This window comes from Lissotriton vulgaris, chromosome 3_1 (assembly GCF_964263255.1).
Source record: "Lissotriton vulgaris chromosome 3_1, aLisVul1.2, whole genome shotgun sequence".
NCBI lineage: Eukaryota > Metazoa > Chordata > Amphibia > Caudata > Salamandridae > Lissotriton > Lissotriton vulgaris.
The window spans coordinates 1,513,294,164-1,513,317,995 of record NC_141689.1 but is presented as its reverse complement, the minus strand read 5'-3'; the positions used below and the strand labels follow the sequence as shown (position 1 = coordinate 1,513,317,995).

Sequence of the window (23,832 nt, the reverse complement as noted above, 5' to 3'; positions counted from 1 at the left end):
TTCTTCCAGCTCTTGTACCCGTTAGGGATGGCGGTTGCGATTTCGGGTGCAGAGCTGGTGTTGGTCCAGGTCTTTGTGAGGAAGGCGACTTCGGGCGAGATGGTGTTGAGGAGGTCCCAGATGTCTACTGCATGTCTGTGCTGGGAGCATATTATGCTGAGGAGGATGCAGATCAGGGGGATGGGTGTGCTGGCGTCCGGTGGGTTGGCGGTAGCAGTGGGGGTCTAGTGGTGGGTGAAGATGCAGCAGCGGTGTCGGCAGGAGGACTGGCCTTGGGTGGTGTTCGCCATTGACAGCTGGCAATTGTTGTTTCTTCCGGGGTCGAGGATTGAGTACGTGGAGGGTTGCTGAGTCGTAGCAGCGGGGGTCAGTGGCCCAGGGTCCTTGGTGCTGGTCGCGCCCAGTCGCAGACAGGCTTGCCTTTGGTGTGCCATCGCGCCCCAACTGCTTTCCTGCTGCGTGCCTACTGTGCGGCTACACAGCAGCTGCCATTAAGTAGGGGTTGAGGAGGGAGAGCAGCTGGGAGGTAAGAGTGGAAAGATGCAGGAGGGAGGGTCGACGGGAGCAGCAAGGGCGGTAAAGGTAGCGAAGCAGAAAACTGGGCTTTTAAAATAAGGCACAGAAAGGGAAAAAAGACACAATAAAGGCACAAGGAGGGAAAAAGAGAAAACAAGGCACAAAGAGAAGAAAGAGAAAATGCACACAATAAAGGCACAGAGAGAAAAAAGACAAAACGAGGCGCAATAAAGGTACAGAGAGAAAAAAGGCACAGAAAGGCACAGAGGGGAAAAAGGCAACAGACGGAGCAGTGCTAGGTGAGAGCCGTTTCCCTGACCTGGAGGCCAGAGGTCTTTAACAGCTGCCATTTTAGATACTCATGTCCAGACTAATTTTTTTATTGCATAATACTGTTGTACACAGTGAGTGCAGACGTTTCTATCTCGTGGATCTTGAAAATGCTTTTTTTAAATTATTGTCTTGTGCTTTTATCCCGACAAATTACTGACTCAGGTTTTTTCTTTTTTACATTTGTGGCGTTTCCATTGTTCAGCATGTGCCCCTTCATAACCGCTGTTTTATTGATCTAAGCAGTTTGACGACAAAATTGGAATTGCAACAGCATGCAGCCTGTCGTTTTAAAAGCTGATTTCTGCAGGGATAGCATTCTTCTGACAGTACCCAATGCTGTGTTGGCTAAAACATTGCTTCCAAGTTGTTAAAATCAAATAGAAGCGCTCAATCAGATCTCATTAGAAGCAAGCCTGCAGTGAGATCTTAGATGGGACTTAGAGGGGCTGCAAGTCATACGAGGATCCTTGGGGTAAATTATGCAGAGGGCTGCAGTTTTCTCTACATGTTTCGTCCTCACCAAGCAGAAACATTCGGTTTACTCGTGTACTTTCCTTCTGGTCTCATTTTTCTGACTCTGCGCACATGTTCATGTTTAACAGCGTGAACACCGTAATAATAATAATAAGTTACTTTTTCATTTATAACTCTTGTGACCATAGTTTCATCGCACTGCCACATGTCTTGAAGATACTATTTTTAACAATTCAGGCACGAATAAATATCACCAAGTCCCAGTGCTTTTAGTGGGCCGGGTCTTGCCGGTGCACCAGCAGTACTAAAAAGCAGGTGCTGAGATGGGTCCCTATTGGGCTTTTACATTTGTATAACGTGCCCTGGCAGGGGGTGGCGCACAATTGTTTATGTGGCTAGTCTTATTTATTGCTCTCTGATTATAACTCCTGGGGCTAGGCACCCTCTCACACTGCAGTGGATTTGAAAATGCAAACGCTTAATTGTCCCTTGCCACTGCCCACCTGGGCTCTCTGCAGGAGGGGCCTTAGACTACACAGTGTGGGCCTCACTTAAGCGACCTCTCAATCCGTGCGCCACCTCTTCAATAAAACAAGAACAACGCCTAATTTTCTCAGAATGTAATTGTGGGCCAAAAAATTGGTATGTGATCGAAAAGAGTGGCAGATTGTAAGGTACTACACTATAAGCATTTTGGGAATGATTTGAGTCATTTTACACTCATCTAATGTGAAGAAACCTGTTATATATGTTTCTTTTATTATATTGGATTACACCATATTTGAATGTACATGTGATTTTCCTAGGATTACATTTGAACATGTGTGCTACTTTGTGTGCATACCCCCAAGGGCAGGATGACATATTGCACATTTATTTCTGCATCTACAAATTTGTCCACTACCCCTATACCGTGGCCAAAACACACACAGCCATTTTCGTTGTCGGGCATACTGCTCCCACTGACTCATAAACCACAGTGTCTGATTGGTCAGTCTATCTTGCTCTATGCCTCACTCTGAGAATGCGAAGAGAACACATATGCGTTGGTACAGGCAAAGCCTTGCACCGCTATTCAGGTATCTCTCTGATGGTAAATTACACAGCTAGATTAAGTCATGTTTTTAGGTCTCGGCTCTAGACAGCGCACATGAGCTGTCTCAAACCAAGAAATACTGCATCTTCTACATGGGCTTCAGCGTGCTCATGGGCTTCCCATTTGCTGAAACCTTTGTCACTCTTAAATTCAATCCGCATAATTCCACAGCACACCATGCCACATATTTCCACTAGGCAACTTCACACTACGCCACACAATTCCACAACAAACAATTCCAATCCAACACTTGTACTGCCACCAAACCTGTCATCTCTCCTCCACATACCCACAGCCCCTCTCATCTCTCCCTCACACTCACAGTACCCACTCTCATCTTGCAATACCACTAACCTCTCATCCCTCCCTCACATTCCCTCTCTCCTCTCTATACTGCCTGCTCACACACGCTACCTTCCTGTACCTCCTCACGCTCTGCACTGGTCCACCTCTCGCTTCTCCCCCATGGGTGCCCCTTCCACTCATGCCTTTTCCTCTCTCTCTCTCTCACTTGTATTCTCTCTCACCGCTCTCTCTCGCTCCCTCACACACTCTTACCGCCTCTCTCATATGGTTCACTTCAGGTCTTGAAGCACAGTTTCTTTCTCGTTCCTTTTCAAAATTTCAATCCCTCAAACCCACGCTCTCCTCCTCTTCTTTGGGTGTCTTCTGCTTACACATGTGCTCCCACTGTATGCATCTGTGGCCTGCTCTCCCCTTCTTTCTGCTCCCAATATCAATCACCACTTCCTGCACAAACTACCTATTCCTCTCGATCTTCTTTTTTATCTATTCTGTGCAGCTCTCATCCCCATCTATTCACCATGCCACAAAATTCCCTTTCACAAATACACAACACAATTTCAAAACTAACAATGTCCAATACAACCCACATATTTCTACTCCACACCACATACATCCACTTCACTCCAAACCAAAACATATAGGTAAAAGGCATTGTCTTGTATGTCAATTGCTCTAAATATCGAAAATCTGAGACATAATGTATTGCAAATGTTTGTTAAATTATGCAATCCAATAACTGTGAAGGTCTCTGCGCATTGGCTGAGGAATATGAAAGGGATAATGTAGATGATCAGTGGCTAATAAAGCAAGACAATGAAAGGCTCAGACTAGATGAAGAGTTTAGAGAAATGCAACAGCACTTAAAAAGGCCGAAGTGAGGTGCCTACCTTAACCAATAGTTGTCAATCTAGAAACATGTAATATGATTCTCTTAGAATACATCAGTCACAACAGCAGTCCCACCTCTTGCTAGGTAACCTAACACTCTACACTGATATTGGATGTATGTATGTATAGATATTTCTATAATCTGAACTTCATAAATATTGTAGTGTTGATGGATAGGCCAGACCATCAAGTAGTGTACTCTGTTTGGACAGGGCAGTGGTGGCATGTACTCTACTACCTGGCAGACATACAGCCCACCATATTGAGGGATTTCTTCCCGCCTGAAAATCCCATGCTAGTTTGTAGGACTTGGGTTAATAATACCAAAAGTTGTGAAGAAATTCAGCTGGCATAACTGCAGGCCAGCTTTGACCGTGATGTGAACAGATTGATGGAGATTCATTGCTGCATTTCACCCTGATTCAAGAGCAGCTATTGCACAAGAGATACTTCTTGTTGTATTTCCTGTAGCTGGATAGTAATTTATTTCTTTAAAAAATAATTTTTATTTAGTTTTCAACAATTTTAATATCACAATACTGTGACACTGCTTCGCCATCCACCTGATTCTCCCCTTTCTTAATATCCCATTTAGTTCCAAAATACCATGAAGTAGACCACAGTCAAGTCCACTGCAACTACTCCGGTGCCCCGGTCAACTGCTTCCTATGGGTGGGCCTCTCTGGGTATTTTGTGATGTGCTTTTCACTGTCCCCAGATGTTATCATACTTTTGTGGTCCCCCTCTGGACCTATACGCTGCTTCCTCAGCTGAAAAGAAGAAATCAATCCTCTTAGCTACTTTGAGATTGGGAGGCCCCCCGGATCCTCAATGGCCCGCTATGTGATGTTTAGCCAAAAAACAACTGATCCCAACCATCAGTTTTTGTCCCCTTACCTGTACCATTCCGGGAATAGGTTCTGAGATCTATGTAAATGGCATTCAGCTTTGAGATGGTCAGAGAACATCATATGGTGTGTCTGCCAGACGTCTCCCAATTTTGGGATCCCCAACTTATTTCAGTGCATTTGAGCCCTACTGTTTTCCATAGCCATGTACCCTTCCACAATGGCTTCTTCCTAGTGGGCACCCTCCACTATCATATCCATTGCAATGCCTCTTTCCAGCTAATCACTGGAATGGCTGGAATGGCCGGGGGAGTGGGTAGGAGGGACTCCCCATACAGCCAAAACCCTGGTGCTTGCCTGGTAAAGTCCACGTGCGTCTCGTAGTGGGTCCCCCTGCACCAAAGATCCAGTCAATAACCACAACCAGCTGGGCAGCCCAGTAAAGTAATACAGTCTGATGTCTACTGCCCCTAGTCCACCATCATAAGGGGATTGTATTCAGTTCTTATGGGAGATTCACAGCGACGATCCTCGCTACTTGTAGCTATTGAGGTTGGCCTGTAGGGTTGTAAACCAAAGGCTAGGGATTTTGTGGGGGTAGTGTTGCAAAACATACAACAGCAGTGACCAGGCCACAATTTTGAAGAGGGTTATAGACCCCATCATGATCAGGGGGAGAGAGCTCCATCTTGCCATATGTCCCTTCATTTTGAATGTCAAAGAGGTTATATTCCTGCCCCGGCGTTCCTCTGGGTCTCTTGATATGCGCATGCCCCAGTGTTTGAAATTTGCTTTCTGGTTGGCAAAGGTACGCACCCTATCCAAGCAGAAGCCATAATTGTGGTCAGGATAAGCAAGATACACACTAAAAGATAATCTGTGCTCATCTTGGCACAGAACAGTCAGGGGTATCCAAAGAGTCAATGTACAAAGTATGTGTGCAACACAAACACAGGCACAGTAACACAATGAATACATCACAACAAGACTCTAGACAGGTTTAGAAAAAATAGACAATTATATTATAACCAAAACAAGCCTAAAATGACAAAAATCCAATGTATAGAAGTTGAGATATATAACATTTTTAAATGAATAAAGTGCGTGGAAGAGCAGGCCAGCTACAGGACCCATGCAGGACACAGTGAAAAAAGTACCTTTCCTGGTCTCAAACAGTGAGATGTGTCGATCTGCTCCACGTAGTGAAGGCGATGCGTCAGTTCTGAAAACGGGTGGTATGTGTGTCGAGTTATGTGCCGCATCGTATTCTGCCACACAGTCGAGGGTATGCATCGGTCTCACCAAGCTGCCGCTGAGGCGATACGTAGTCTAATGTATCGATCTCTGAGGGCAAAGTGCTAGTTCTGATGCGCTGTGCCCATTTTACTCCTGCAACTGGTTGATGCGCCAGTTCTGTTAAACACAGACTTAAAATTCATCAAATTCCATGCTGCAAGTGTCTGGGCCACTTCCAGTGAGTTCAGGCACTAGAGCAGGGATAGAGACTTTGATGTCCCTCAGTCTCAAGCAATAGGAGGCCAGCCAACAAGCCTTTGGAGATCACTTGGAGGAAAGGCAGAGCCCAGCTCCCCTTCAGCACAGTCAGAGAAAAGCAGACAGCAGAGAAACACCAGAGAAAAGCAGGCCTTCCAAACATGCAAGCCAAAGATGAGTCATTTAAGCAGAACAGCAGTCCTTCTGACATAGATTCAGGTCAAGATCCAGAAGTGCCTGATTTTGAGTGGGGCGGGTTGGTCAGAGACCCAGGACTTATAGCCAAAAGTGCCTTTCATGCTGGTTGGTGAATTCAAAGCAGCTCTCTGAAGTGCACAGCTTCCTCTTTCCGTCCAGTCCTGTCCTCCAGGCTATCTTTAGGGGATAATCAGTCCTTTGTGTGGGGACAGGTCACTGCCTATTCAAGTAAAGTGTTAGACCCTCTGTTGCACTCTGCCCAGGTAAGGCCATCAGAATACAAATGTATGTTGATGGCTACTCAGACACACCTATCCTTTCTGGGCTGTGGCTGTCAAGAGGGAATGCAAAAAGTGTAGCTGTCACTTACTCCAATTATTGGGGATGGGCTGTCAGGCACACAAACCAGTAAGTGCAGATAAATGTCTACGTTCTTATAGTGAACAAAGCAAACACAAGGAGATGATGTACGGAGTGCTGAAACTTTTCAGACACTCACCCCCAGTCACAGATTGGGTTGAATGTATCATCATTCTTTAGCTCACTTCGCCACTTTAGTTCAGACCCAGCTATATGCAAATCAGTCTTGACCCTGGCTTGGCAGCTCGGGCTGGACTGCTCTCATAAGGAACAGGGTCAAGACTGATTTGCATATGGCTGGGTCCAAACTGGGATGATGTGGTGAGCAAAAGAATGATGGAGTAAACCCAGATGCTTGTGACTGGGGGTGAATGTTTGCATTGTCCAGCATTCTGTCCAGCAATTGTTTCTTTTGCATACTTTCTTATAGTGGCGTTTGTAAAATAGCAATCTTAAATTCAACTTCCCCAGTAAGTAGGATTTATCACTACCATTCCAAACATACGAAACACGAAAAGCTACTCCTCTCTGATCAGGAAATATAGCTTAAAAGTGTATTAAGAAATTCCTGATGCTAACCTATGAGAGGAGTATGCCTCATTGTAGTGAAAAGTGAAATATGCTGTTTGTCACTACCAAGACACGTAAAACAGAAAAGTACATGTCCTACGTTTTACTTACATACGCTGTGCCCTTAGGGCTACATAGGGCCTACCTTAGGGGTGACTTATAAGTAATAAAGGGGGAGTTTAAGGCTTGTTAAGTAGTTCTAAATCTATTTATCTCTATTACTCTTTTTTCTCTTTTATTAAAGCCCTAACAGACAATTCCCATAATCATCTTTTTCACCCACCGGATTCCCCGGTTTATTTCCATGCTTGAGGCTCATGACGCCCTTGCAGTGTTACTATCACTGTCTCCACGAGGAGCGCCCAATAAAGTTTCCAGGCCGAATCCAGCCTTGAAAAGAAACACACCGAACCCCGGTGCTCCCTTGCACGAATTCGCTGTCAGATTGCCCTGACAACCAGTGATGCGCTGTGAGCCTACACGCCGATCCCAGTCTCCGGTTCTCGCAATGCGCATTGGCTGCCTGATTGCCAATGACGTAAACAACTGAACCACGCCCATCCCGGAAGCAGTCGCCTCCTTTATGCCATTCGTCGGAGCACGTCAGTCCTACCTATGGGGCACCCGCACGAACCAGCATAGGTGCAACAGCCGCTCTTCACTCCTCCACAAGTAAGGGTTTGCACGCCCGATCCATGTCGATCCGAGCTATGGATGTATGCTTTAGCCCCTCCAAGCTACACCGCGCTCATTCGATCCTTCTCTTTCCACCCAGATCGTGACGAGGATCTTGATTGCAGGTTCGGGGACGCCCATGGAGCCATTAATGACAGTGCTCCCAGTAAGAGGTTCCATCTTACTAGCGCCCCTTTTTAAAACTTTTCTAGCACTTTTTCTTACACGGATAAGAGGACCCTGGGGACCTCAGGTTTTTTTGGTTGGCGTTTTTACATGTGCAGATGTGAAAGCGTTATTGTATTTACGCGTTATACATAATTACCACTATCACGATAGCCTCGATTTCGAGGCAAGACACCCCCAGTTTCCACTGTATATCGAGACCACCTCTGACCAGTGTCAGTCGCACGTGTGTATGATAGCTCACGTGTAGTACAGTTCTGTGTGGGCTGCACTAATTCTGATACAGATGCATGGCTGTTTTTTAACAGTACGAGTGCCTGTGCTTCTATGGGCCGTAGAATATGTGAGAATAGCAATAGAAAGTGTTAGAGGACACTCCTTAAGACAATATGACCTATTGTCCGGGAGCCTCACGAGGTGCTCTAGTCACGATAGCATATATGTGTGTTTGTCTCCATGTACATATGTTTGTTATCCACAACCCTGTTTCCCCTATTTTCCCCACAGGTTTTTTCCAGGAATCCAGGAGAAGAATACAATTTTGATTTAGGATCACATTTTGTGATTCTGTATTTGTTGTCGACGTGGACAGGGTGCGCCTTAGCGAGCGTAGACCATCCAGTCGGCACAACATTGGTCCTGACGAAAACCTTATATTGACACATAGGTTGAAACATGTAGACCTCTTTTTAACTAACACAACAAGACTTGTTTAAGCACCAACAGCCCACCGAACCGGGCAAAGGCGTTCCACTATTTTCTACTAGTATCCAAGACGCTCCAGAATAAACTCTACGAGAGGGTAGTACTGGATACTTTTTAAACACTCTGTTACCTCTCTTGTACATATAAAAAAGAAAAACTAGCTCCACTGTAGTCAGGTGTCGCAGCACACCTGGATGGCACTCGGCTGTCCAGATGGGACCCCTATGATGAAGCATTTCACCAACTAGGTTGGTGAGTGAGGGGTCTTCTAAGGACAAAGGTTGTCCTATCACGGGTTGCGAATAAGGCACCTTGCTGTCCTCCCTACCAGAGGTAGCCTCCTACCTGAAGGGAAGGGTCCTTATTTTGTTGGTTAATAAAAGTAGTGCTAAATGCCAATTCGAAGTGGCATTAAACTGCAAACACAGGCACTGCAGTTGCAGGCCTGAGAGAGGTTTGAAAGGCTTCTTCTGTTGGTGGCACGATCAGAGCTGAAGCCCACTAGTAGCATTACATTTACAGGCCCTGGGTATATGATATACCACCTTACAAGGGACTTAAAGTTAATTAAATAGGTCAATTAAGTATACACCAATTGTACACATGTTTAAGGAAGAAGCACCTGCCCTTAAGCACTGATTCAGAGTGGTAAAGCGCTCAGAGTCTTAGGACCAACAAAAGATTCAGCCAAATGTGGAGGCAAAAAGATTGGTGAAGACCACCCTCAGGCTGACAGGTCAAACACCAACTATTTAAATGCTCCAAATCAACTGGAAGTAACTCTGGAGGAATGGCCACCACAGGGATTATGACTGATTTCCCCCAGTTCACCATCAGGCCTGTTTCTTCTTTGTAGATTTCTAGAATGCAAATCAGCTGTAGGATCAGTTGGTTTAGGTGCTGAATATAAAGGTGGACATCATACCACATACAAAGAGATGCAGTCCCCTAATTCTACACCCCGTCTCAAGCCCCACACCTGTGCATCCCCGATCTATTTGGCCAGTGTTTCAATCACAAGAGCGAATAGGAAGGTAGACAGCAGGTCGCCCTGCCAGTGGCATCTGCCTATCTGGAACTGTTGTGAGTAAATGGTGTTCACTCTGACCCTATCACATAGCACTGTGTATAACATCTTTACAGACTGAAGGACTTTAGGGCCAAAATTAATCTTTTCAGGGATGGCGTGGAGGAAAGATCATTCAACTGAGTCGAAGGCCTTCTCTAAGTCCAGTTGCATCATGGCTGTGTGGCCAGATGTATGAGGTAAAAAGGCCATATATATCCCCCTGAGACAAGGCAGTGCCTCTAGTGGGAGTAAGCCATTTTGATCGCAATTCACTGGTGATCTCACCTGTTTCAGTACCCTGGTGCTACGCCTTTGCAACTATTTTGGCTTAAATATTAATTAGGGGAATCAGGCTGTAAAATGCACAGTGTGTAGGTGGCCTATATGGTTTGGGGAGAACTACAACTGAGGCCACCAAGATATCACAGGAAAGTATCATAGCTGTCCCTGCAGCCTTGACCATTGTAAAGAAGTGAGAGAGTAGTGTTGGTGCAAACTTTTCTAAGAATTACATAGGTAATACACTTGAACCGGGCCCTTCCCAGAATGTATCTCCTGCAAGGCTGCAAATAATTCCTCCTTTGACAGAGGTGCATCCAAGTCCTGCAGCATGATCAGGTCCGCAGCTATGGGATTTTGTTGCTCCACTTGCCTGACGTGTTTGATTGGTAACGTTTCTCATAGTAATGTGCGCAGTCATTGCCGATTGCCTCAGCATCGTGGGTCACCTCACTGTCGGGCCCCGTGTCTATGGGATAAACCTGTCTGCCAGAGTTAGTACCATACCTGTGCAACAATGTTCCCATATACTCTCTGTTTTTGAGAAAGAATCGGACACCGCTGCCCCTGCAGGATCTGCTATTGTGTCCCCCTGAGGAACTGCTTTCCTCCCCTCCCATAATGTGATTGGGGAGACATCTGTTGTTGTTTTTTCTCTGAGGTAGAGTTATATCTTTTCCTTCATGTGTTCCAAAAATCTAACATACTTCAGTCACCCAACCTGAAGGCTTCAGTGCGTATTAGACCTAGGCATCCCCAATTAATTCAATCGGTCAGTGGTCCAATGGTACCCTTTTGTGAATTTGGAGTCCAGCAGTGAAAATAATACATACTGACTATTTTTTTGCTTTCCATGGATTGCAAAGCATCAGGGACTCCACCCATGGCACGAGGGTCGAGCCTCTCTTTTCACATCAAGTTGTAGATGCATGACATTATTGAATTGACCCGCTATGATTAGGTCCCACTCCGAGACTGTGGTGATAACTGTCATCAGATCTTTCATCGTGGTCGCCTGCAGGTTCAATGAAATATACACAGACATCACCCTCCATAGGATGCCATTCAGGAATCGAATAACCACCCCATATCTATCCATGGTGTCTTAGATTGCATGCGTGACCATCAGGGGAAAGGTAACTTTTCTTGAGCACCTAGTGAACCCGGCATGATATATGCAGTTAAAGCCATGCTGTCCCAAAAAGGAACCCCTACTCCCAAGCAAATATGTATCTTGCAACAATAGAACCACCAGGGTCAGCTTCTAGACCTATTGGGAATTGTTGTGCATTTTATTTTATCCAGCAACCGACTGACATTGCAAGACAACAGCTTTTAGTGGATGGTTTTGTTGTCAGAGGTCTTGGTGAGTCGTTGAGCCCGTTTGACTAGGGTCCGTGGCTGTGTAATGTGTCTTGCATGAGGCATAGTGTTGCGACCAAAATCAGCCCTATAGTACCCAACTTCAGGCGCGGCTGGCATAGGTAACAGCGGTGGGGTGTGAAGGGATGGGAGGGGGAAGTCCTACGTCTGTCCTCTGGTTGTGACCAGAGTTGCCCTCCTATCAGTCTGCTACACTTCTTCTTAGGGTGGGATGGTTGACCCACTACAGTCTCCCGAGATGTCATTGGTTTCTTTGTTTATATGGGCAGTTATTTCCTCTCCGCTGCTCAGTCCCTGGCCTCTTCTGGGTTCTCAAAGAAAATGGTTCTCCACTGAGACATTAATTTCAATTTGGCAGGTTATATCAGCATATATTGAATGTCCACAGCCCTGACTTTCTACTTAATCTCTAAGAAAGATTTACAAAGGAGCTGCACTTTAGTTGTGTAATCGGGGAAGAAAATAACCCTGGAGTTGGTGCAATGGATGTCTAGATGTTGGCGTACCTGCCACAGGATATATTATCAGTTCACAAAGTTCAGTACCCTGATGACAATGGCTCTAGTGGGTCCCCCCATCGGAGGCCTTAGGGCAACAACCCTGTGTGCCCTTTCCAGAACAAAGTAGGGGGAAAACTCCAAATCCAGGGTCTGAAGAACTACATGAGGAATTTCTCTTGGTGCTGGTTGTAGATGCCCTCGGGCAGTCCCACCAGCCATAAGGGCAGAGGAGGGTCACCCCCTACACCTGCAACAGGGAACATCTGCCTACGCTTGTCTCTGTGATGCTATGTCTTGAGGGTCCAAGACAGGGCCCACCCCCTCTATCCTCTTGAGATACCACAGTGAGGTTGAGTATTGCTGTACTTGTTTGACCGTCCAAGCCCAGTGTTTGCTGTAGTAGTCTCCCAGGATCTCTGGGCTCCTGGGGGGGTCACCTCCTGAGGGGGAAGCTGTGTGCCCATCTCCTACTTTTGGGGCGAGACGTCTTGTGTGGGTTTCCACCCACCCAGGCTGCAATCGTAGTCCTGGATTCTCATGCTGCTCAGTCTGTCTCATCTACTCTTGTCCGCCATTTTGGCTGGCTGTCACAAGCCCATGTGGCTGCCTAGGTGAAAGGGGGTCCCTACCTCTCTTCTCCTTGTGACTGTCTCCTCTGACTCACTGTGCCCCAGAGTGAATGCTGAGGTAAACGTGGGTCCCTGCTGTGGGATTGCAGCTCCAGGTTGTGTCCATTGGCATCATGCCAGTCTCACGGCAAGGCGTTGTTTGACTAATGCGTTTCTCTTGTCCCCGGCTCCCTGCATGGGCTTGGGTAAGCTGAAGGGGACAAGCGTAGAGGCCGCCTCATGGATTTTTGCATCAGAGAAAAGGTCGCCCCATAGTCGGCTCATCCAGGCTGCAGTTGCAGTCCTGGCTACCTGTAGCGCCCCATGTCCTCCATTGTAAAGTACCCGTTCCGCTATTACGGGCTACCACTTGGAAGTGAAAACAGCTTTATCCCACACCCCAGCTAATCAGCTGTCTTCACTCACTCACTCATCCCTGGAATCGATGCAAAGGGGGGTTCGCCACGGTGGGTTCACAGATCCAGGTGGAGTTTCCCACCGGCAGGCCGTCTCTCGGCAGGTCATAAGCACACCCATGTTGTCGATCACCAAAATGATCTCTCTCATCCCGGGCTCCCTGGATGGGCTCGGGTGGGCCAAAGGGGGTGAATATAAGGGCCATTGTTCAGGTGCTTGCGACTGAAAAAAGGTCGCCGAAGGGTCGGATTCAGCGCGATTTTCTAAGCTGACACCAGCTCGCTTAAAATGTGGCCACCATCCAAGGATGCTTGGCCACACCCCCCAGTCATTTCTTTCCTGATGCTCTTTACAATGTAGCGGAGGAGAGTGATATGTCAATGGTAGGTGAGCCCTTTGGAGCCAGGATGGTATTTATCAATAAGGTATAACATGTATTTTTTAGAAGGAGTCATACAACATTTCTTGAGTAAAGAGCAGAGTGAGCAATTCTGGTAGCAGTACACTTGTACACCGCCAGCTCACCATTATTCACTGTTTCTGCATCTTCGATCTATTACTCACAAATAGAAATATTTCACTCACACATATCTTCTACTTTAAAAGGTCATGAACACAAGGTGCTATGGATGTGAAATGGCAAAATAGGAAGCAAGCATAGTATGCAGTTACTTGTACAAATGTTTTTTCCATTTGTAGTTGCTTGAGGTGTGCATTGTTGACAATGGTCTGGGTAATGCTGATCTTTTTTATTATATTTTCAGTATCCATATAAACTACTTGAAGAAGTGACACCACCAGAACACAGGGATTCCTTCAACATCCCCACCTTAGCAGCTGAGAAACACGTGAGTCTTCTTTAAAATACCATACCATCATGTTTATGTGCCTCCTCTCTCGGACTCTGTTTCTTCCATTCCATCTTCACAAATCAAAGTAAATCTGCAAGATATCACAGGAATAATTGCCTGTGGAAAATGCACTCCATTCACAGAAACAAAGGAATTCTATACGATACTAGCAAGGAGTGAATGGTTTAGCAACTCAATCCGTCTCTCATCCACTGGTACCCTTAGAAAGCTAGAGCTGATTTCTTAATTTCAAAGATGGTTTTAGTGCACAGAGTAAACAGACAGAGGTTGAATCTATCTCCTGCTGGAAACAAGAATTAATTAAAACAATCATCCTTCTGACTACTACACTAACCTCTTCTGTGAGAGATGAGAACAAAATACACGGGGGTTGATCCTACTTGTGTACAAGCAAGAACTTATGGGCTCAAAAATTCCATTTAGCTCTACGATCAAATTTCGCCTCACTTCTAAATTAGGCAAAGGATTCGGCTGGCATTGGCTTTGAGCAAAGAATACAAAAATCTCCTTCTGTTAAAAAATTGGTCACTCACAGATTTCACAGGTGCAAGTGGGGTGGCCACTCCGTCTCTGTGCTAGCCGTAAAACTCTGGAAATCTTTGCCCCTTTCGATATCCAATGCAAAAATAACAGTTGATGGACAGAATGCAGAACAATGTCATACATTCACCCCAGTACAGGGATCTGGGCCTAAATCCGTCATTTTTTGCACTCCACACCACCCCAGTTCACACATGGCCATATGCAAATCACCTTGACCCTGTGCCTCATGGGAACAGTCCAGCCCGAACTGCGAAGCCATGTCTTTCCTGGACCGGAATCAAGCATCCTAGGACCGATTTCTGGCTATCAGCCATCTTCAGCCAGGATAGCTTGACTCCAGTGGTGTGGAGAGCATGGTACTCACGTCTGAGCATACCCATCCCACTCGGGGTGACAAATGCAAAAATAACAGTTGATGGACAGAATGCAGAACAATGTCATACATTCACCCCAGTACAGGGGTGAATGTATGGCATTGTTCTGCATTCTGTCCATCACCTGTTGTTTTTTGCATTTGTCACCCCGAATGAGACGGGTATGCTCAGACGTGAGTCCCGTGCTCTCCATGCCACTGGAATCAAGCTATCCAGGCTGATGAGGGCTGAAAGCCCGAAACCGGTCCTTGGATGCTTGTTTCCAATCCAGGGAGGACCCGGCTTGGCAGTTCGGGCTGGACTGTTCCCATGGGGCACAGGGTCAAGACTGATTTGCATATGGCTGGGTTCAAACTGGAATGGCATGGTGAGCAAAAAAACGGTGGATTTAGGCCCAGATCTCTGTACTGGGGTGAATGTATGGCATTGTTCTGCATTCTGTCCATCACCTGTTGTTTTTTGCATTTGTCACCCCGAGTGAGACGGGTATGCTGAGTCCCGTGCTCTCCATGCCACTGGAATCAAGCTATCCAGGCTGATGAGGGCTGAAAGCCCGAAACCGGTCCTTGGATGCCTGTTTCCAGTCCAGGCAGGACCTGGCTTGGCAGTTCGGGCTGGACTGTTCCCATGGGGCACAGGGTCAAGACTGATTTGCATATGGCTGGGTTCAAACTGGAATGGCATGGTGAGCAAAAAAATGATGGATTTAGGCCCAGATCTCTGTACTGGGGTGAATGTATGGCATTGTTCTGCATTCTGTCCATCACCTGTTGTTTTTTGCATTTGACACCCTGAGTGAGACGGGTATGCTCAGACGTGAGTCCCGTGCTCTCCATGTCACTGGAATCAAGCTATCCAAGCTGATGAGGGCTGAAAGCCCGAAACCGGTCCTTGGATACTTGTTTCTAGTCCAGGGAGGACCTGCTTGGCAGTTCGGCTGCACTGTTCCCATGGGGCACAGGGTCAAGACTGATTTGCATATGGCTAGGTTCAAACTGGAATGGCATGGTGAGCAAATAAATGATGGATTTAGGCCCAGATCTCTGTACCGGGGTGAATGCATGGCATTGTTCTGCATTCTGTCCATCACCTGTTGTTTTTTCCTTTTGATATCCAAGGCAGACTCCTTTCCGGTCTTTAGGAAGCTCTTGAAGACCTGGGACCAGATGTATGACCCATTTTTACATGCGCAAACGGGTTAGAGACCCGTTTGCACATGCAAAACCTAATAGGGCGATGTACAAACCCTATTTAGCAAGTACCAATTTATTTGCAACTCGCTAAATAGGATTTGCAACTCACAATTAGGAAGGGGCTTTCCAAGGCTTTGCCTTCCTAATTGGGACTTGCTACCCTACGTAAGAATGTTTTGCGACTGCAATTGCGGTCACAAAACACTCACAATTTACCGACCTCTTCAAGAGGGTGACAATGCACTCTCAAATGAGAAGGTGTCCCCAGGGGACCCTTCCACTTTGCAAATGCAGGGGAAAACAAAAACGTTATTTTTTAAATACATCCAGTTTTCCTTTAAGGAAAACGGGCTGCATTTAAAAAAAACCTGCTTTATTGAAAAGCAGTCCCAGACATGGAGGTCTGCTGAGCCGAGCAGGTCGCCATACATGGGAAGGCCAGCCATTCCTACTGGGGTCGCAAACTGCGAGCGCCTCATGAATACTGATGAGGCATGTATTGTGCAACCCCATTGGTAATCGCAAACAGTGTCTCTGACACTGTTGTACATGGCATTTAGCGACTCGTAAATTGCGACTCACAATTGAGCGTAATTTGCGAGTCGGTAAATGCCCCGGTCGTACATCTGGCCCCTGGTTATTCGCCTCCTAGCAGGTTGTTGGTGCTGTCACTTCTCCAAGTTTACTTAGCGCCTTGACACTAGCTGGTATAAGTGCGCTTTACAAATACTATCCTATCGTATTACCTAGGATCAACCGGTTATTGGCAATGCCCACAGTTTGCCATTTTAGAGAAAAATATATCAACAGTTTTACATGTCTAAATAGCCTTCTTGTTTCCATTCTCTCTATCTATCAGCTTGAGAACATGATCAAAATGATGAACAGCACTCTCAGGTTATGCGAGTTCATACTATCTACAGAGGGCGAGGTAAGATTTTGAAGCTTTTTTCTCTCAATGTGAGAGAGAGTGTGAGTACTATCTAATTGAAAGAATCACACAACTAACCGTCGCTAATCAATGGGGTCTCTGGAATGTAATGTAAATGTAAGGTGGGTTTGTAGAGCAGTGCTTGTCACCCATGAGGGTATCCAGGGGCTTCTTCCATCCAATTATGGGTTTGCTTTACTTGCCCAATAATCCATCCTAAGATACAAACTTTGCAGTTTTCCACAAATAAATGTTTGGCTAGTTTAGAAGGATCAAAAATAACACATGGTGCTGAGCCGTGGCAAACGTTAACTACTCACCTGATTGTTTCACCCAAGTGTTATATTGGTACTAGAGAGGCAGAACGTCTTGCGAGAACAGCATTAATGTGTGATGAAACAGCAAAATAATATTGTCACAGAATGCACTACATTAAGGTGCATCATTTTCACTGTGTTCCATAATTTGGCCTCCCAAATGTGTCTCTGAATATCAATATTGTAAGGCACTAATATCTTTGACAAAAAATCGAGAGACAAAATGTCAAAAGATATTTGTATAGATTTTCTGTACCTAATTCCACATCTGTGTACCAAAAAAAAAAATACACATATATCTTCATTTATGTGGTGTTAAGAATGGCAAATGTATACGTCCCTCTGTGCATTTACCATTCGATATTTTGTCCCTCTATATTTTGTCCACTGTTTTACTGTGCCACAATATTCTTGTCCTAGATATTCAAGAATACAATCGGCCCTTCATAGTCTTAGAATTCCAGTACCACTTCTGATGGAAGACATTTGATTAATGTTTTAAATTACATTACAGTTAGATAATAGGTGTGTAGAAAAAGAAGGAAATACATAGGTTCTCAAGAGTCTTGGGAAAAGGTTTAATCAACATACAACATGGAGAGACTGAGGCTCACATCCCATTGGTGCTGTAGAAGGAGCGTTTCTGTGGTAGGGTCATTCAAAGCAGTCCTCATCATCTAAGAAACACTTTTATGTTGATTAAGATTGGGTGCAAAACCTTTTAAAAGAGAAAGACTTTGTTTATATTAATTCATTACGTGCATCATGTGAGAATAGAGCCCCCAAGAGCTTGGCTGTCATCCCTATATGGATGCTTTGGGATTGCCACAGAAGAGCAAAATAATTCAGCAAATCTAGTTCAGATGCAAGGGGGGCCCGATGGGTAAGTATTATTATCTGCCCCCTAGAGTCCAAGACTGGTGTTTATCAGGTCGTGGTCACATTGTTATAAATAATCTGTATGAGTACAAAACACCTACTGGCTGTTTAGAGACTTCCAAGAGTGCTAGAATTCTGTGGAGTAGCTCCTGCGTGGGAGAGGTTGTGACACTGGAGAAGAGATGAGGCCGCTACTGGAGTACAATATTGTACAGCAGCACATTTTTATGAACTGTCTTACCTCTTGTAGGGGCATATTTACAATAAGTGGCGCATCCCTGCATATCAGCAGGGATGCGCCACTTATTGTGCGCCATGCCTCCGCCACCATAGTTGCTCCGCAGTTACAATGCGGCGCACCTTAGAGCAAAAACGGCACAGATGTCACGCATCTGTGCCGTAAAAGTGGCGCATTCTTTAGTTGCGTCGCAAGAGCGACGCAGCTCCAGCAATGCTCAGGGGGGCCCTATATTGTTAATGCTGCGTCAATCCTTACGCCTGCTTCAAGCAGGCGCAGGGTTTTGACGCATCATGGGCCCCAAAGTGACTGAGTGAAATCTTGTAGATTTCACTCAGCCACTTTTAGGAGGCGTTCCTGCGCCGGAACGCCCCCCCCCTGCGCAAGAATGCCTCCTTCTGGTACAGGGCTTTACAACGTGACGCATCTCCCAGATGCGTCACGTTGTAAATACCCCGCACCATGGTGCATCTTTTGCGTCGCCGCTGCATCACAAAAGTGAGGCAAAAGCGGTGTAAAAGAGGCGCAAGGGGCTTGTAAATCTGCCCCTCTGTGTTTAAAGAGGCATAATCTCTTCACAGCTAACTCCCCATTTATCTTGCTTAAATTTATTCAAATTCTTTGCAAGCCAACATTTAAAACAAGGCAAAAGATACTTTATGAGCACATTGTGCCTCCACGTTGCTTGCTAGACTGTGAGAATGGGCAATTGCCTGCTTGACCAATCTGACCTTGTACCTTTCAACTTTCAGGTTCCAGCCTAAATACCATCTTTTGATTCTGACCACTCTGACTGATATCACTGACAACATTTATGGAAGATCCCTCACCATTTCCTTTCTTTACTTATTTATTTAAATAATCATTTATTATATACCTATTTATGTATTCCATATTTATTTGTTTTATTAAACAGCAAATGTTATACCTCCATTGATATCTTTTATTAGTATTGTATTTATTAACCACTTATTGATGCCTTATTGTTAACTTGTATTATATGATAAAACTCAATACAAATTTTCAACACAAAAAAATATGCGTAAAGTGAATGTTCTTAGCCACACTTTACTGAAGGTAAACATTGTACATTTTTTGTTTGTTATGCATTTTAAGGGCCCTTGGCACTAAATCAAAAAAAATTAGAAAATCAATACTCTTGCCTTTAATGAGAGCTATCATAAATTCTTGGCTACATGACTGGCATAATCCTTCAAGATAGAGTTTTAAAACTAAGTAGGTGTGGGGCATATTGCAACATAATGCAACACTCTTGAAAAATCACACTCAACAAGGTTTTTTTATGCAGAATTTAAGATTTGAATGGAACATGTTTCTTAAATCACATTCACAAATTTGAAACACATGGTCACACTGGTCTTTGTTTATGAATTTGCTTAGCTCAGACATGTGCAAGAGAAGCAACATGAAGAAAATAATTCTGTTTATGAGTTGGGCAGTAAAGAACCAAGTTACTTACCTTTGGTAAAGCTTTTTCTGGTGGATACGGTATCTGCCTGTGGATTCCTCACCTTGTGAATATCCCCCTGCGTCAGCAACATTCGGAAATTCTTTTGTAGCTCTTCACGCCGACGTGGACGACATCACAGGACGCACGGCTTCGCGCGCACAGCTCCGCAGACCTCACTGACTCCGTCGGAGCAATTACATCAGTACCGCCTTTTTTTCTGCGCCTTCGAGGCACACGGACGGACCGACAACAGTAAATGTACAGACAATGTACACAGTACCAAATAATCAAAATAACACACACGGTGTGTAGTCAATGCAGGAAAGCAATTATAATAACACATTTCCTTTGACAATAAAATATTTACATTAAAACAATGACACTAAAACAGGCATAGAAGAGTGGACAACAGGGAGGCGGGTGGGCCAGTGAGGAATCCACAGGCAGATACTGTATCCACCAGAAAAAGCGTACCGAAGGTAAGTAACTTGTCCTTCTGATGGATACATCTGCCAGTGGATTCCTCACCTTGTGAATAGAGTCCCACAGCAGTCCCCACTCCTGGAGGAGGGTGTCCACTCTCCTATACCAGAACATCCTGGAGGACAGAACGCGCAAAGTGGCCGTCCCTCCTCACTTCAGAATCCAAGCAGTAATGCTTCGCGAAAGTGTGGAGGGAAGCCCAAGTTTCTGCTCTACAAATGTCCTCTACAGGAACACCCCTAGACAAAGCAGATGTAGCAGACCTTGCTCTAGTAGAATGAGCTCTTAAACCTTCAGGAGATTCCTTACCCGCCAGAGAGTAGCATATCTTGATACACAAGACAATCCATCTTGACAACGTGCGCTTGTGCACCGCCTTGCCTCTTCTGGCTCCAACAAAACCCACAAAGAGCTGGTCATCCACTCTGAACTCTCTGGTTCTGTCCAGGTAGAAGCTCACCGCTCTCTTAGGGTCCAAGCGATGAAGTCTTTCCTCCTCCTTGGAAGGGTGAACGGGAGGATAGAAGGTAGGAAGTGTAATGGACTGCCCTAGATGGAAGGGAGTTACCACCTTAGGCAGAAAAGCAGCCCTGGTCCTGAGTACCATTCGTTCAGCATGAATGGTCAAGAATAGGGGCTTTGAACTAAGGTCTTGAAGCTCACTTACCCTCCTTGCCGAGGTAATTGCAATCAGGAAGATTGTTTTAAAAGATAACAGTCTCAAGGGACACTTGTGCAAAGGTTCAAAAGGTGAACCCATCAAGAAAATGAGCACAAGATTCAAGTCCCATTGAGGCACAATAAAGGGAATAGGAGGAAATGTATTTGTAAGGCCCTTTAGAAACCTTACAACAATAGCAGATTTAAATAGGGACGGCTGATCCGGCAGACAGAGAAATGCCGACAAGGCCGAAAGATAACCTTTGACCGTAGCTACAGCAAACCCTTGCTGAGCCAAAGAAAGAGCAAACTGAAGTATGTCAGACAATCGAGCCTTCAAAGGGTCAATGAACTTCTCTCCACACCAAGAGACAAAATTAGACCATCTATAAGAGTAGATAGACTTGGTGGAATCACGCCTGGTCGATAAAATGACATCCACCACGTCATGTGGGAGAGAAAAAGAATTCAGGTTGCCCCGTTCAATCTCCAGGCATGAAGGTGTAAGCTCTGGAGGTGGGGTTGTTGAACCTGCCCCTCCATCTGAGAGAGGAGATCTGCCCTGAGAGGGAGACAGAGCAGCGGGCACGAGGAGAGGTGGAGAAGATCTCTGTACCACACCCTTCTTGGCCAATCCGGGGCGATCAATATGACTTGGGCCCGGTCTTGATGTATCTTCCTCTGAACCCGAGGAATCAAGAGTATGGGAGGAAATGCGTAAAGGAGTCTTGAGTCCCAAATCAACTGAAAGGCATCCCCCAAAGCTTCCTGCATCGGATATTGGAGACTGCAGAATGACGGGCAGTGAGCATTCTCGTGAGTGGCAAACAGGTCCACCTGAGGAATTCCGCACGTCCGAAAGACATGACGAACCACTTCTGGATGAAGCCTCCACTCGTGATCGGCCAAGAAGTGCCGACTGAGACTGTCTGCAAGCACGTCCAGAACTCTGGTCAGATGATTGGCCATCAGACAAATCTGATGGTCCTGAACCCAGGACCAAAGACGCAAAGCCACTCTGCAGAGACACTTCGATCCACTCCTCCCTGCTTGTTGACGTACCACATTGCAGTCGTGTAGTCCGTCAGGACCTGAACAGACCGACCGCAAAGGGAAGGGAGGAAGGCCTTGAGCGCCAAACAAATCGACGGAGGCAGTTGAAAAGGTTTCCCTTGAGACAGATAGCCTTCCATGCCCCACCAAGACAGATCTGCTGCAGCTTCTCTTGAGATCCTCACAGACTCCCTGAGATCTCCTTTGTGTTGATACCACTGCCTGGGGAGGCACCACTGGAGTGCCCTCATGTGCCAGGGTGCAAGGTTGACCAGGAGAATGCAGGAAGCCATCCGACCGAGCAGACAAAGGACCTTCAGGACTGGAACGACAGATCTATTGTAAAATAAAGGAATAATTTCCTGTATGTCGCGAATCCTTTGAGATGGAGGGAATGCCAGTACAGCACCTATGAACAGTTTGCGCTGGGAGGGCACCAGGTGAGATTTGGGTACATTTATCGAAAAACCCAATCTGTGCAACAACTGAGTTGTGACTTGCAGTTGATGGAGCACTTTCTCTGGAGATTCTGCTTTGATCAGCCAATCATCCAGATAAGGGAATACTGGTATCCCTGACCCTCTGAGATGTGCTGCCACCACAGCCATCACCTTGATGAAGACTCGAGGCGCAATAGTAAGACCAAACGGAAGGACCGCAAACTGGTAATGTTGTGAACCCACCGTGAAATGGAGATACTTCCTGTGCGACTTCAGGATGGGGATGTGGAAATATGCATCCTGCAAGTCGATCGACACCATCCAGTCTTCTTCCAGCAGCGCTTGAAGAACCTGCGCAAGGGTTAGCATCTTGAACTTCTTCTGCTTCAGAAAAAGGTTCCAAGATCCAGGATTGGACGAAGTCTACCATCCTTCTTGGGGATCAGGAAGTACCGGGAGTAGCATCCCTGAACCCTTTCCTGCTCCGGAACCACCTCTATCGCACCTTTTCTTAATAAAGCCAGGACTTCCTCCTGCAGAAGTAGCAGGTGGTCGTCTGAGCAAAACCCTTGGCAAGGAAGGTAATTTGGAGGAAATTCCCGAAAGGGAAGAGCATACCCATTCTCCACAAGATTGAGAACCCAAAGGTCCGATGTGAACGATTCCCAATCTCGTAGAAAATAGGTAAGCCGACCCCCCCCACAGGACCCGCATGTTCCGGGATGGCAGATCTAGGGCTGCTTTACTGAGGTTGGACGGGGGTGGGAAGAGGAAGAGGAGGAGGAGGAAGAGGAAGCTTAACGACCTCGAGGACTAGCTCTTTGTCTGCCCCTGTACGATTTGTACAGCGGATTTTGCTGTTGCTGCTGCTGTTGCGGCTGCTTGTAGGCTCAAAACGAGGACCTTCCAAATCCCCTATACCTTTTACCCACAGTTCCTCTGGACTGTAGACCCAACGACCTGGCTGTTGCTCTGCTATCTTTGAATCTCTCCAACGCAGCATCAGCCTTTTTCGCAAAAAGGCCCGAGCCATCAAAAGGCAGATCCATTAAGGCAGCCTGGACATCAGCAGAGAATTCGTAAGTCTTCAGCCAAGCTGCTCTTCTGGTGGCAATAGAAGACCCCATGACTCTCGCCACAGAGTCAGCTGTGTCCAACTCACTCTGGATGACTTACCGAGCAGCAGCTTGAATATCAACAAGCACCTCATTAAAATTCTGCCTGTCCTCCTATGGAATTTTAGGGGCCAACTGTTTCACAGAATCCATCAGAGCATGGATTTAACACCCCAAGAGGCATGTGGCGTTCATTGATTTGAGTCATGCTCGATAAAGAAAAAACTTTCTTTGCAGATTGGTCTTGTTTTTTAGATTCTTTGTCTCCAGGCACCTGAGGGAAAGCACCTGCAGGTTTTTTGGAGCAGGCTGCCTGTACCACCAAGCTCTCTGGCAAAGGATGAGAAGATAAAAAGTC

The 23,832-nt window shown here is 46.0% G+C and overlaps 1 protein-coding gene across 1 annotated transcript in view; it reads left to right on the top strand.

Annotated features, from left to right (window-relative positions):
• LOC147728098 (maestro heat-like repeat-containing protein family member 1) overlaps window positions 1-23,476 on the top strand; it is a 92,435-nt gene extending 68,959 nt beyond the window's left edge. The window contains exons 15-17 of the mRNA XM_086963730.1: window positions 13,670-13,753; window positions 16,747-16,818; window positions 23,360-23,476. Of these exons, the coding sequence (XP_086819856.1) occupies window positions 13,670-13,753; window positions 16,747-16,818; window positions 23,360-23,476 (273 nt within the window). The remainder of the gene's footprint in view (window positions 1-13,669; window positions 13,754-16,746; window positions 16,819-23,359) is intronic.
• The last annotated feature ends 356 nt before the right edge of the window (window positions 23,477-23,832 follow it).